At 37.3% G+C, this 14644-nt stretch overlaps 1 protein-coding gene across 6 annotated transcripts in view; it reads left to right on the top strand.

The window, feature by feature from the left end:
• LOC139726587 (tyrosine-protein phosphatase non-receptor type 4-like) overlaps positions 1-14644 on the top strand; it is a 163619-nt gene that overhangs the window by 140613 nt on the left and 8362 nt on the right. For all 6 annotated transcript variants that reach the window (XM_071637574.1, XM_071637576.1, XM_071637578.1 and 3 more), the window contains 5 exons: positions 1740-1875; positions 3763-3894; positions 5738-5894; positions 11347-11495; positions 14271-14361. In XM_071637574.1, the coding sequence (XP_071493675.1) occupies positions 1740-1875; positions 3763-3894; positions 5738-5894; positions 11347-11495; positions 14271-14361 (665 nt within the window). The remainder of the gene's footprint in view (positions 1-1739; positions 1876-3762; positions 3895-5737; positions 5895-11346; positions 11496-14270; positions 14362-14644) is intronic.

Raw genomic sequence — 14644 nt, forward strand, 5'->3', positions numbered from 1 at the left:
CACGAGGGCCTCCTTCTGGTCAGCAGAGGTTCCCTCCATAGATTATCTTCATTCTCACTCCACTCAATTGACTTTGCTTCAAGCACTCTCAGATCAGTTGCGGTTGAATAAAAATTCAAGGGTGTTGTCTCTATTTTTGTCTCCCTTTTTATCTCTCTATTTCTCTTTTTATCTTTCTTGATCTCTTTATCTTTCTGTTCTACTATCTCTTTTTTTTCTCTCTCTCTCCCTTTCCCTATCTATTTCTCTCAATTTTCTATCTCTATATGTCTCTATCTCTTTTTTTCTATCTATCTCTGTATCTCTCCCTTTTTGTCTCTTTCTGTTTTTCTATTTATCTATCTTTCTATATCTATCTCTGTCTCTTTTTGTATCTATCTCTGTATATCTCTTTCTATCTCTATCTCTTTTTCTATGTATCTCTCTATCTCTTTCTATATCTATCTATCTCTCTATCTCTTTCTATATCTATCTATCTCTTTATCTATCTATCTATCTATCTATCTCTCTCTCTATCTCTCTATCTATCTCTCTATCTATATCTCTATCTATCTATCTCTCTATCGCTCTCTCTATCTATCTATCTCTCTATCTCTCTATCTATCTCTCTATCTATATCTCTATCTATCTATCTCTCTATCTATCTCTGTCTCTATCTATCTCTATCTCTTTTTCTATGTATCTCTATCTCTTTTTATATCTATCTATCTCTCTATCTATCTATCTATCCCTCTATCTATCTCTCTATCTATATCTCTATCTATCTATCTATCTCTCTATCTATATCTCTATCTATCTATCTATCTATCTATCTATCTATCTATCTATCTCTTTCTCCAGCTATCTCTCTCTCCCTCTCTATTTCTTCTTATCTCCTAGTCTCCTCTTTTTCTCCTTTTCTTGCCCGCTCTGAGTGTTGAAGCAAATTGTAGTCATGTGTTTTGCTATTTTAACTCACCATTTGCAATTTTCACTTGCCTGTGTCATATTGTATTTTCTGTTTGGTTTTTGAAAAATAAAATCCATGTGGCAATACAAAAATTTATATTTTATTCTCCATGCATCTATTTTGGTGTATACACACATCCACATTGATCATATGCAAATTTAATTTCCTTTTCTCACCAACATTTTTATTTGTCTGTCTTTGTGTCATGAAAGTATATATGATGTAAATTTGTGTCATTCATGAATTGTGCTCAGAAGTATCTTCTCACAGAAGTATGTTAGGTCACTTTTATTTACATGTGTTTGTGTTAATACATGTTATATCTGTACTCCACCTTATTAAATGTAACGGAATAATGTTGTTAACAACATTATGAAGTGGATATGTGATATGTATTGCAGGAATCATGAGAACTTTTAAATCATTATCCATGCATAGCTATTACTGCTTAGTGAAAATCCACCCACACTTTAATTGCAACATCAAAGAAGGGAAGATATTGTAATATGAATGAAACTTTATACCAAAGAAAAGAGAGTGTCTGTGAGTTACAAGCTGTTGTACACACTTATCGATTTTCTGCAACCCATTGATATTTATTGAAATTCATAGAAGGTAGACTGGAAGAAATGGTCAACAATTGAACAGCAGTCAATCTGGTTCTGCAAGGTTGACTTTTGACTATCATCTGACCATCTTACTATCATCTGACCATCTTACTATCTTCTGACTGTCTTACTCTGTTCTGATATTCAGCAGTGAAACTCTAGTTCTCTTTTCATCCCCTCAGAGAGAATGGCCTGTCACGGAGCGCTGAGATGCTGAACGTGCCACCTCACATGACGTACATGGACGATAATGGTGGGAGTGATGTCAGTCTGGGTACTGGTAACTCGTACGAGTTGCTAGGCAACGGCTACAAGACGGTAAGTCTTTCCCTACTTGGGAAACAAGATTCCTTTTATTAGCTGCTCAAGAAAATAAGGAACAAACGAGCAAAAAAGAATTTCAGCATGATTTTGCTCTTTGTTGTGAATCAGAGGTGTTATGGCTCAGTGGTTAAGACCAAAGACTGTCAGTCCCAAGGTCCCTGGTTCAAGTCCCCTTACTACCGAGGGTTTTGTGCCCCTGGGTTTAAAGCACTTCATCCTCATTGCGTAGTCTTTCGTGAACTCCAAGCTGTCAGTCTTTAATGCTTCCTTCATGGTCACATAAAACAAGTCATCTCAATATATGTGCTGTCATATTTTTATTTTTTTTTTATTTCATTTTTTACTTTTTGCGGGGGATACATCATAATCAACATTTCTCTCATTGCATCTTTGCTGTGTGTAACCATAGTAACGAAGCTGTGAAGATAGTTGGTTAGCATTTCTGGATGCAGGAATAGGTGTTACAACAGAGGAAATTACTTGATGTGACCTCCAGTGTGTTAGAAACAGAGAGAAGGAATTATGAAGGAATTTATAATTAAGGAAGCAATCAGAGAGAAGGAATTATTGCGGTTTCCTTTCGTGTTTCGATGTGTACGACTTTTCAGGGTCCCCTGGAAGGATTGTCATAGAGCTTCATTAATCTTTCTGAACTCAGTGTGCATATCATGTGGGGATGTAAATCGAAAGTGAAAGAAAGTTCAAAGTGTATGTCTTGTTCAGGTTGTCATTGCGATACAATGACCCTGCACGACATGATATGGATTGACGGTCAGATTAGCATCAGTCATTTTGTAAAATCAGAAATATTCGCGGCATGACATTCTCATGAATTGAGCCACAACCTTATTTGCGGCATGAAATTCCGCAAATTGCCACTGGCATTCGGTGCGTATAGTGTAGACAAGAACTTTCGTGTGCATTTCAATTTCACAATTTTTTTTCCCTCACAAAATTCATGAAATTAAAATGCATGTGAACATTTCTGGTTTTACGGTGTGTAATTTTTATCGAGTACAGCAATGATATTTTCTGTGTTGTGTACCTCATTATGACTACATTACATGCAGTGCACTTCTTAAACATCTTTGATCATGTAAGTATGTGTCCAAGAGTACTAGAACTGTATTCGCCATGTACATGTATTCAGCAGGTCTAATTTTCCACATATTGGGACTTGCCAATAATTTCGTAAATGGTTGACGATTGTGAAGTGCAGTAATGCAGAGAGAAATATATATGTGTACACATTGCATTTATGACAGGATTAGAGTTGATATTTTTTAATGTTGTATAATCTGCAAATAGTATCTGACTCAGGAAATTCGCAAAAATAAAAACCCTGCAAAATATATGGCGTGTACTGTAATCAGAAGTTGACTATAACCTAGAAGAAGATGGAGTTAATTTAACTGATATGTTGAGAGCTTCTAGACAAAGCAAATGAACAAGAAAACGGCTTGTTTCATTTCTCATCTGTGATTATATCTGTGTAACAGCATAATTTCCAATGTGATTAAGATTCCAACGAGAACTGGTTTTTGTTTGTTTGTTTGTATAGGGATGGAGGTTGAAAATATCACATCTATTTGTCAAGTTTGATACCATATTAAAAAAGAGACAACAGGTAAGGCAAAGGAAGTGAGGAGACATGAAATTAATCAATCGCATTTGCCTGAATTGCCCAGCTGTTCAGTGTATGCCATATAGCGTGATACCTCAAAGCATGTCGTATGAGTTGCGTATTATTTCAAGCTTTTTGTACGATGATTTGGTTTTGTTTATTCTCAGTGTTGATTCTGTGAGCATACACAAAGCGTCCCATTCATGCATGGTTGATTGTACACACACAAAAGAGCATAATCTCCATTTTTTCATCAGCAATCAAACGGTGATGCCTTAGTAGTGATACGCATGCTGCCAGACGACAGAGGGCGCTTTGGCTTCAACGTGAAAGGCGGAGCAGACCAGGGTGCCCCGATCATTGTGTCGAGAGTAGCGCCAAACACACCGGTACGTTACCTCAAGTTTTGCTGCACAGGATTGGCATGTTCATCAACACAATCTGTGCAAATATCATTACCATTATCAATGTCATAATCATTATCATAATCTTCATGATCATCATCAACACAATCTTTTATCTTTATCTTTGTCAGTATCATTTGCATTATCATTCTCATTGTCACAATCATCAATCATCATCATCATCATTTTCATTGTCATTTTCATGCCACCATCATCGTCTCTACCATTATCATGATTATTTGACTCCAACAGGCAATTTTCCATCAGTTATCATTAGAAATTACAGTTCAAGCCATTATGGTAGTGTAGAATGTTCTGCAATGCATTAATTTTTTTTCCCCAGAAGATTAATCTTTGCTGAACTATTGAGAAAAGGAAATCGCATTGTAGGTAAAGTGTCTCACAGAGATTCCAGAGCAGGGCTTGCACCCTTAACTTTCTTATTGTAAGCACGTCGTGCAATACACGAGTCCTCTATACTTTAGACAAGACTTTGTGCAAGAAGATAATTTCATTTACAGGTAGAGGATTACTTGTGTAGAAAATGGTAATCAAGACGCTTTGGCCCGAATTCACATAGGTGGTACAATCTTTGTCCATGGTTTAAACCATGGATAAAGATTGTAGTTGTGTATGGGGTGCCAAGTGTCGCATGGCCTATTCCGCTACGAAATGTTAACATTTCGTCGATGAAATGATCATTTTGTTAATGAAATGGTCATTTCGTACGAAATGACTGATTTTGTAACAAAATAGGCCATACGACACTTGGCGCCCCATACAAAACTACAATCTTCGTGAATTCAGGCCTTTTAGTCTCTTGAGCCAACTTGTTCTCATTCATAAATGTTGTTACCACACTACTGTGGACTTGGCACGTTTTTTCTTTGCCATGCGGGAAGGCGTCGGAAGGAAGGAAGTGAGCTACAGGAGAAATAACAGATACTATCCTCTTACCCAAGCTCCCTCCTCCCACAGATCCTTGAATAGGATATATATGTCACCCACACTCACTGTTCATCTCCTTTAATATCGAGAATGAAATCTGATATCCTTGTGCGATTGTTTACACTCCCCCTTTCATCCTACTATGTGGCGATGTATTTTTATAAGGCCGTCGCTACCTGACCTCATGAGCAAGGTTTGCATGATTCATTGCTGGAATATAGATGGGAACATACGATAGATTGCATCAGAAATTTATTTTCTGAATAAAGTCTGAATCATGGCAAAACAGGCTTGATATTGTATCTGGGATAGAGTATTCATCTCTTAGAAATGAGAATTTATCAGCATGTTCCAGAAATAGAAAGGAACTTTCTTTACTTGATGTAATAAGGTCATTTCTTGAGTTCAGTGCGATTCCTTATCAACATCACAGGGTTTAGTCATTTCTCTGTGGAAAATGAAATGAGGGAGTTTGTAGAGGGCTAAATTTGCAGATAAACATTTCCTTTTCTTGCTCATTTCACTAGGCTGTTCATTTGAATGATACTGGTTGATTTTGTGGCCAGACTTCACAAGCAGCAAAATGGACATAATTGCAAGAAATAGAAAACATGAAAGTAGCAACCATATTGATCATTTCTTTCATGTCACACTTCAAGATGTAGCAGATGAAAGATGTATTATGTATGCCTCTCCATATTTTTCTGGAGGTTTTGCAGACCAACGATAAAGACACAAATTTTATTCTAGATGTTTTACATACATATGCATGACATCAAGAACGTACACAGAGGAGATATTGAAGAAACTATGAGATTCTATGATGTTGGTGCTTTGGCAGAGTAACCTATTTACTGGTTGTGCTGTCCCTCCGTTACAGGCGGACCTGTGCATACCTCGATTGAATGAAGGAGACCAGATTCTCAGACTGAACAACCAAGACGTCTCCTCATCAACTAACGATCAAGTGGTTGCAATCATCCGTGCCATAGGGGATGCCGGCAACAAGGACTTGGTTCTGACTGTACGACCAAATGGTGGGTGAATAATGAAAACAGGATAGCGAAAATACAAAACTTGTAAATTTTTAATTTGAATTCTTTCTTTCCTAAGTAGATTGTATGAAAAGTAAGCATTATAAGAGACTTCCTATCAATTGCATAAAACATTGTGATATCAAAGATGTTTGGTCTCTTTTTAGAAGTGAAAACAACTGTGATGTAGAGATATTGTGTGTGTTGCTGTTGAACCCAATACATGCCACCTTCTTTGCCAGATATGTAGCTCTGTCTAGAGAACAAAGAAAATATCTTCACATGATACTCTGTCAGAAAAACATTTTTTTTTTCTTCTTGTCCACCTGTTCTCTTTCTTCTGTCAAGATGAGATATATTAACTTCACCACAGGATGTTGTGACTACAGCCATTGCCATGGTAATGGCACCGGCGGCCTTATTCAGAGTCCCCCATTCATTGGAAATCACATTTTATGATTATGTCATCCCGTTCCAGTGAGGATTTCCTCCAAAAGACAATCCCAGCCAAGAAAATTTGGACGTTCCTGCGAGTGCCGGAACGTTTGCCTTACATGTACATTGTCAGGAATCAGATTTTACTCCCAAACACATGACATAGGCTGAAATCCACCCTTCACTCTCCCAGTGAAGGCTTAGGTTTTGAAATGGGTCTTTGAGCAGCAGAACCGTGTTGTCTCCATGAAAATTTGTCTATTGTATAAAGCATTTTTCTGTTACATACATGTAACTGATTGAAAAAGTGTAACAGCTTTTGTGTAAGAAGTACACTGTATGAGATCTCTTCCTACCTCTTGGACAGATTTACAGTACATGTAAAAGTGGATATTTTCGCGCGACTAATTTTTTTGCCCTTAGCAGGGTAAGAAGAGTTTCGCATGTTTTTAGTTCCGCAGAATCAAGACATCGACTACTGGAACGTATGGCAAGCATGAATATTCACGTGCCTTTATTTTCGCACTAGTTTCTGGTTGCGCGAAATGCGCGAAATGCACGAAAATTTCAACACCGCAAAAATGTCCACTTTTACAGTATATAGAAAGTAGAATATTAAAGTCAAGTCTTTTTAGAGAGACAGAGTTTCCATGCAATGAAAAACACTAATCAAAGTGGGTTTTTTTTTTTGTTTTCTGTTTGGGGGGCGAAGAGGAAAAAGCTGTTTCTTTGAATTTGTGTGATACTGCCTGCGACAAGACTAGCTAGCAAAACTTGTAAGTTAATACATACAGTTTTTAGAAGTGAACTGCAAACATAAGTTACACGGAAAATTAACTGCGGATGAACAATAACTTACTTTCCCCTCTCTCTCCTTCAGAGAATGTAGACATTAATTAGACAAAGTTAAAGTTAACATATACATTGTACTTGCAGTGATCGATCATAAGCTATTTCCTTTTTGCAAGGCCATCATTTTTCATACACTGAATATTTTTTTATTCCCCCCAGACAATGAATTGTGAGAAAGAGCTGCAGCTAACAATGCTAGTTGATGCATGTGTGTAAATTTTGAGCCCATGATGAATGAGAACCCATAATTTCCTCTGTCACTCACCCTGTCAGAGGTCTGTCGCTATGGCAACAAACAAGCCTCAGTCGTGAGTCATGCACCGAGTATGTTGGCTTGCGTCAATGTCACCTTCAGTGTTTTTCAGGAAATTATATGTGTTTGTCTGTCTGTCTATAGGGCTTTTTACACTTGCAAATTTTTGCCTAGTCCCGTACCAACGGTGGGGCTAAGGGGGGGGGGGGGGGGCCTTAGCCCCACCGTTGGTACAGGACTTTCCTTAGCCCACTTTCTGTTTACACTTGTTTTTGCGAAAGTGGGCTAGCCCCACCGATTATCCTGTACTATCTGGCCCTGCAAAATAGCAGGGTTAGCACCGCAATTGGGGTGCTAACCCCGCAATTGCGGTGCCAAGTAAGCGAGTGTAAACAGAATGAAAAAATAATCCGGGGCTAAGCGACGGAGACGAAGTCCGACCCCCACTGACCAATCAGAAATGAGGTAATCAAGCGCTGCCAGTGCGTGCGTGTACTTGTACAGTGCACAGCGTAATCATGAATATTCATGTGGTTTGGAAAGTACGGGGCTAAGAAATATGAGTGTAAAAAGGTCAGTTTTCTCCTTAGCCCAGGACAAGAGCTTAGTACGGGATTTATTGGCGAGTGTAAAAAGCTGAAAAAATTCGTATGGGACTAACGATAGTCCTGGGTCAGAGAAAGTACGGGGTTAAGAAACACAAGTGTAAAAAGGGCTTATCAAGATGTAAAGATTATTATTGTGTGTTTTCTGACTTAGGAGACAAAAACAGAAAAGTAGGTGAAATTCTTCCTCCTGCTTTTCCGCTGAAACATAACACTAAAAGATACTTATCACGAAAGGAAGAAAAAATAGCAATGGAACTATTCAATGTCAGATTTTGGGGGATGGGGCAGGGTGAGGAAAGAAGCATTCACAAATTCTTTCAGGAAAGTCATAATGATTTAGTATCACAGACATTGTTTGCTAGAAATAATTTTACCAGTAGATACTTGGCTTTTCCCCTTACATGGTGTTTTGGAGTTCTCAAACTTGATATAACGTGTATTAAAGGGATCATATAGTTTTGGTTGAGACACAACTTCAGGTTTCTAACATTTTGGGGTGAGATAATGAGAAACCTCTTATGAATATGAAAGAGCATGTAATTCCAAGAGGAATTCAACATTTATTTGATGAAAATTGATTTTGAAATGGCTGAGATACCAAAACAGAGCAATCCTAATAAAAGGTGGGACCCACCTTGTATTACGGTCGCTTTGTTTTACTTTGTTTTGGACGTCTCAGCCATTCCAAAACTGATTTTCATCAAATAAACTTTGAATTCCTCATAAAATGGTATGCTCTGTACTATTTCACAAGTGGTTTCTTGATATCTCGCAAATAGTTTAAAGTCCAATCCTCATCTCCACCAACACTATACCATCCCTTTAACTGATATATTGCTTAGAGGCTTGTCATGAATCAATGATCATTAGATCAAACCCTCTGCCTAATGCTACCGTAGAGTTGCAAATACTTTATAAAGGGCTTAATTGTCATATTTTTGTTACAAATCACTTTTTTGTTTGTTTCTATGTTGTCATCCTTAGTTCAGTATTTTGTCCACAGCTTGTGAAAATTGTAAAGCTTAAAACATACCCAAGAGTTTAATTTTGCACTTTCTTTGGGATTCCACTCTGAGTTATATTGTGTTGACTGCATTGCAAATGCACTGCAGTCTGACAGAAAGGTTGTGGACAGCCTTCCAAACAAAGATGCCAGCTTATGTAAAGAAATCCTGAAACATTAAATGAAAAAAAAAATAGAAGAAGAAGAAAGAGAGATTTATGTAATCACCATGGCAAATTTTGAAAATCAGAAGCATTGTAACTGCTTCCCTGTAAAATTGCTTACCTTTTATAGTACTACACAAAAGTTCATGTTCAATTCACATGACGAGCTCAGATCTATTCACCCTTTCTGTGTTTTAATACTGTGGGGAATATCTCCTTGAGGTAGATGCAATGTTACTCAATTTCAGTACACCATACACCGGATTGGAGCAAAGCATACGGTTTATTCTGTTTAGATTTGTCTAAATACTGAATCATGTGTGGTGGAGATAGGGTAGATCACATTTTGTGGTCGATTATCAGAAAGCAAGCTTGATAAATATGTTGCGTTCAGGGGAAATTTCATAGGAAATATCATATTCTAATTTCAGGCTCAAGTTGAAAATGAATACATGTATGTAGTTTTGAGAACTTGTTTAATATGCAAACAATTTATATGTAGGGTGTAAATCAATCTTGGTAATGTGAGAGATAGTGTATTCCGAAGTGATATTGAAAGCATACTGTGGTTAGACCTCAACACAAACATCATCTGTATGCCAGAATTTTTTTTTTTTATGCTCACCTGTGAAAAGAATCTGCAACTTTGAAAACTGATGTGACTGTGCAAATACCCTGTATGCAGTGTTAACTGATCACAGTGACTTAATAGCAAAGAGATAGCGTATCCAAGAGTGATAACGAAAGCGTCAGATGGTTAGACCACAAAACAATCAGGAAGTCTGCATGCCTTAAACTGGTTCAATATTTGCTGAATAGTGCTTAATATGACCCCTGACTGCACAACGCAGGATGTTGTATCATATCAAGTCCACATCTGGCATTGTTGAAATAATGTTGTGCAGAACAAGAGTACTGACATGTGCCTGCCATCACGCAGTCAGTTTACACTGTAGCGTAATTACATATTTCCAGTATGAATGTGAAAATTGGACTCATTTCCAGTATGAATGTGAAAATTGGAGAATATCGTGGTTGTGGTAGTGATTCATTTTATAATCCTAAGTATGATAAGGTGTGAAACTTGAAATTGGATTAGCCTGTAGAAAGTTTAAACTTCTCTGTTTATATATACTTTCATTTTTCAATGAGAAATTCTTGTAAGTATCTATGGATATTTGTTTTATTATTGCTTGTAAACTGACCCTTTGTGGACATACACGAGGTTGTAATATACACTTTGTACTTCCTTTCTTAGAAGAGTCTAACCACTTTCATGTTTTTACGATGTACTTTCAAGTTTTTTTCTCATCTGGCACTGCACATTTGTGTTTCTCATTTTGATATTGAAATGCAATATCTGTGTATCGATTAATCCAACTATCAGCCTACGTGTACAATTCGCTGTTTGTGTATTTGACCACTATCTGCTCACTTCTGCGTGTTTAAGTTTATCCAGTTGATCGTATTGTTCTGTCTATCTATCTCTTTCTATTAAACTACTTGTTGGTGGTCTATGTACAACAAATTTTTGCTCTACTCCATGTTCTATATGTTCATCTTTCCTCTATCTTATCAATTGCTTACCTTACTGTAAAAGTGGAAATTTTCGCACACTTGGCGCAACTGGAAACTAGCACAAAAATAAAAGCATGCGAATATTTTGCTTGCCATGTGTTTCAGTAGTTGATGTCTTGATTCCACCGAATTAAAAACACGCTAAACTCGTCTTACCCAACCGAGCGCAAAAAATTACTGGCGCGAAAATATTGTCTTTTACAGTATCTGATTATCAGCTTTTATCTGCAGGTGTATCAACACAGTCTAATCTCAATGTATTCATGCACAAAGCCTTTGCTTTTCATGTTCTGTAATTTTTCGCATTCTGCGGGGCAAGAACAGTTTCGTGTGTTTTTAATTCCGCGGAATCAAGACCTCAACTACTGGAAAATATGGCAGGCAAAAAAATTTCCGTGCTTTTATTTTCGCGCTAGCTTCTGGTTGCGCGAAATGGGCGAAAATTTCAACTCAGCATAAATGTCCACTTTTACAGTAATGATTGATGTATCCTCCTGTATTTGAGCATTTCATTCACCAGGTAATTCTGTTACGTCTGTCTGTCTGTCTGTTTGTCTTGTAGTGTATGTCGGTGAGGAGGTGGAGGAACCCGTCTTTCAGTACATCCCAGAGAGTCCTCGCATCATCAACGGTGAGATCGACTCTCTAACAGAATCCATTATGCTGCTCCAGGAGGCATTGGATACAGGGATGGCACAAGCCCAGTTTGATGTGAGTCTTTCCGTAGTGTTCTCTCGTGGTTTGTCTGCTGAAGAATTAAGAACTGGTAGAGCACCACATCAACTCTTCATGTGCCATGGTGGAAACCCCCTGTGTGCCACATTATTCTGAGACACCAACGTTGGCATGCTTTGAGAAAAACATTCCGTTTTTCAAATCTATGTAACTTATATAGATTTCTGTTGAGCCGGACATGTAGTGAGCAAAGTTGCAGAGAAAATGCCAAGTTTTGCCTTGATGTATATTGTATGACAAATCTATGAGTCTTTTTCTGTCAAATGACCAGTTAACTGCATTACTGTAAAGGCATGACTTTTGCACACAGAACAGTTTAATACAGAAACTTGTAATTTACACACAAATTGGGTAGGAAACACCGCTTGCTCATCTGATCGCTACACAAAATACAAGCTATGTATGACAGGAAAGGAATCGTAAAAAAACGCTTTCATTGTACTGTGGCATTTGGCGATTTATCGATCAGTTTGGGCGGGTTTGTGCGTTTTAGCAGAATATGCGAAGTTGGCACACCGTCGACTGAGTCAGGCATGCGAACATGGCACAAAAAGAGTTAAAAGGGCTCAAAATTCATCTTCCACCACTTGAACTTTGCTTGTAATATCGAAAGGGTCTACCAAGAAACTTGTCTGGCTGACGTAATTTGCCAGGATACTGAATTGTTTTTGAGTATTTCGAGATCAAAAGTTGAAAATAATTTCGAGCGGAGTACCTGTCTTGTTCCTGAAGCACCCTCCCCATTCAGTAGTGGGTAGGTAGATACGTGATGATAAATCATGCCCTAGCAGTAGTATATGCCTGTATTCACTGGTGTGGAAGATCTATAGATAATTCTATGGCCCAATTTGTAATCGATCACAAGATGTTACGTAGCGACTATGTTTGGATGTGTTGTCAGATTCAAAGACTGTCAGCGCACCTTTTTGGCTAATATTTCACATTTTCGTCATTACCCAATTGCAATTGTGTTATCTCAGCATTACTTCACACATTTCTTGTGCATATGCCTCCATTTTAGAGTGAAAATCAACAGTTTCTACAGACATGGAAACTATGTTTAACCTTTAACCTGCACAGTCCTAGTTATTAAACCTTCCAAAGTTTCAGGAGATTTCATCTTTAATTTGCAATTGACGTCAGCTTGGCTTTCCATGAACCGCAACCCAAGCTTCCTCACACGATGACATTGAGAAACAAACCCTTTATTAGATTATCCTGTGCATGAAAACAGATGAATGAATTATGTGTGGTTCATGTAGCATTGTGGCCATGAATCAAATATGAATTCCAAATAGAATAAACAACCAAGCCACAACAGACTTTTCCTGGAAAAATGCTTGTTTTGCCATGGGTTTAGGGCCATGACTTTTGAGAGACACCACTCCAGTGACGTAGTGTTTGACATTGGAAACAATTAGAATTGAGGCACAACATTGACATGGCAATTAGCCATTATGAATAAATTCAGATTAATGAGAAAGCAAGGTAGTTTTGAATATCTTTTTAGTAGAAATGGGATCAGCTTGTATTTATTTAAAGGGGAAGTTTACCCAAATTCACACGTAGATTGAGGTAATGCAGCAATATTAGCAGGACACATCAGTGAAGTTTGAGAGAAATTTGACAATCCATTCAAAAGTTGTAATTTTTTTCCATGTCTGTACCATAATGAAAGAGCAATTGACTTTCCTCTTTTGGAAAAGCAAGGTCAATAATATTACTCTCAGCATACATCAGTAGCAAATCAAAGGAAGTGTACTTTTCATAGAAATGAAATTTTGTGGAACTCTCTACGTTATATTTTCTTTGTATCATTCTGCAGTGACATCACTAACTGTTGTAGTCTTCTATCCAAGGGATGGTAGCACTAAAACTTTAAAAATTAATATTTTTTGAATGGAGTATCCGATTTTCCTCAAAGTTCACGAGTGTATTCTACCAATATTGCTGCACTCACTCAATCCACATGTACAGTGTATTTGGGCCTCATTCTGTCTTCAATTTGTGCAAAAAGCAACATTACACAATGCCCCAATTGCAAGGAAATTCAATGTGGAAGACGTCACTGGTTGTAAAAACAAAACAAAACAAAACAAAGGTAGCAATCATAGCAGTAATACCAATATGGTTTTGCTTACCCAAGGTATCCTCCTATGTCATCATCGTGGTGAAGATGAGTAGATTTCATCCTTGAATTCATGGAAGGAAAGAAAATATCTGCAGGCATAGCTGTGCATGTCTTAAAGATCTTCACACACTCCTACCAGGAAGGAAATTTGATTGGAACTTCAGTTCCTTTAATCAGTCTGTGACATAATGCAGATGGCATTTGGAGAAATGAGATGAAATCAGGAAATAGAATTTGTCGGTTTTCTTGACCAAATCCAATATCTGATGGTGATGTGGCTGGCAAAATCTTTTAATGAGAACCATATTTCCTTTAGAGGGGAGATATGTTATTTGACAAATCTCATTCACAGTTTTGCTCAAATTATTTGCCAGTTTTTGACATCATTTCACATATGTATCAATAATCAGATAGCTCTGCTGAGAAAGATGAAAGATGCAGAATCATACATGTATGTATAAATTTTACAGCAGATTTTAATATACAACTGTATATTCCCATTTATTCATATTTATTAATGGTAGCTGCACATGCTATCCTGTGCACTGTACTTCCACAAAGTTTATACTAGTAGGCATTATTTTGCACGTGGTTTATTTTGTTTTTATGTTGCCTTTCAGCAATTGTACAGGAAAAAGCCAGGCATGACGATGGGTGCTTGCAGACTTGCAGAGAATATTGCCAAGAACAGATATAGAGATATTTCACCATGTGAGTATGCTGCTTTCCAACAGTGTGAAACATAGAAACCAACTATATAGATGATATTAACAGTTGTCTCAATGTATGTTAATGTTGTTATATTGTTGTTAGTGGTATAACAAACCATTTAAATGGCTCTGAATGCAAATGTTATGAAGAATTGTGTTTTATATATATTTTTAAAAAGTACATGAAGAATGGTTTCTGTAAAAAGACTTCCCTAGTGTAAGATGAGACCTATAAGGAATCATAGATGATACTATTTAATGCATATGTGAGTATTGTAAGAAAT

This window comes from Diadema antillarum, unplaced genomic scaffold (assembly GCF_040938485.1).
Source record: "Diadema antillarum isolate AM-2024a unplaced genomic scaffold, OU_Dant_1.0 seq00000090_RagTag, whole genome shotgun sequence".
Classification (NCBI taxonomy): domain Eukaryota; kingdom Metazoa; phylum Echinodermata; class Echinoidea; order Diadematoida; family Diadematidae; genus Diadema; species Diadema antillarum.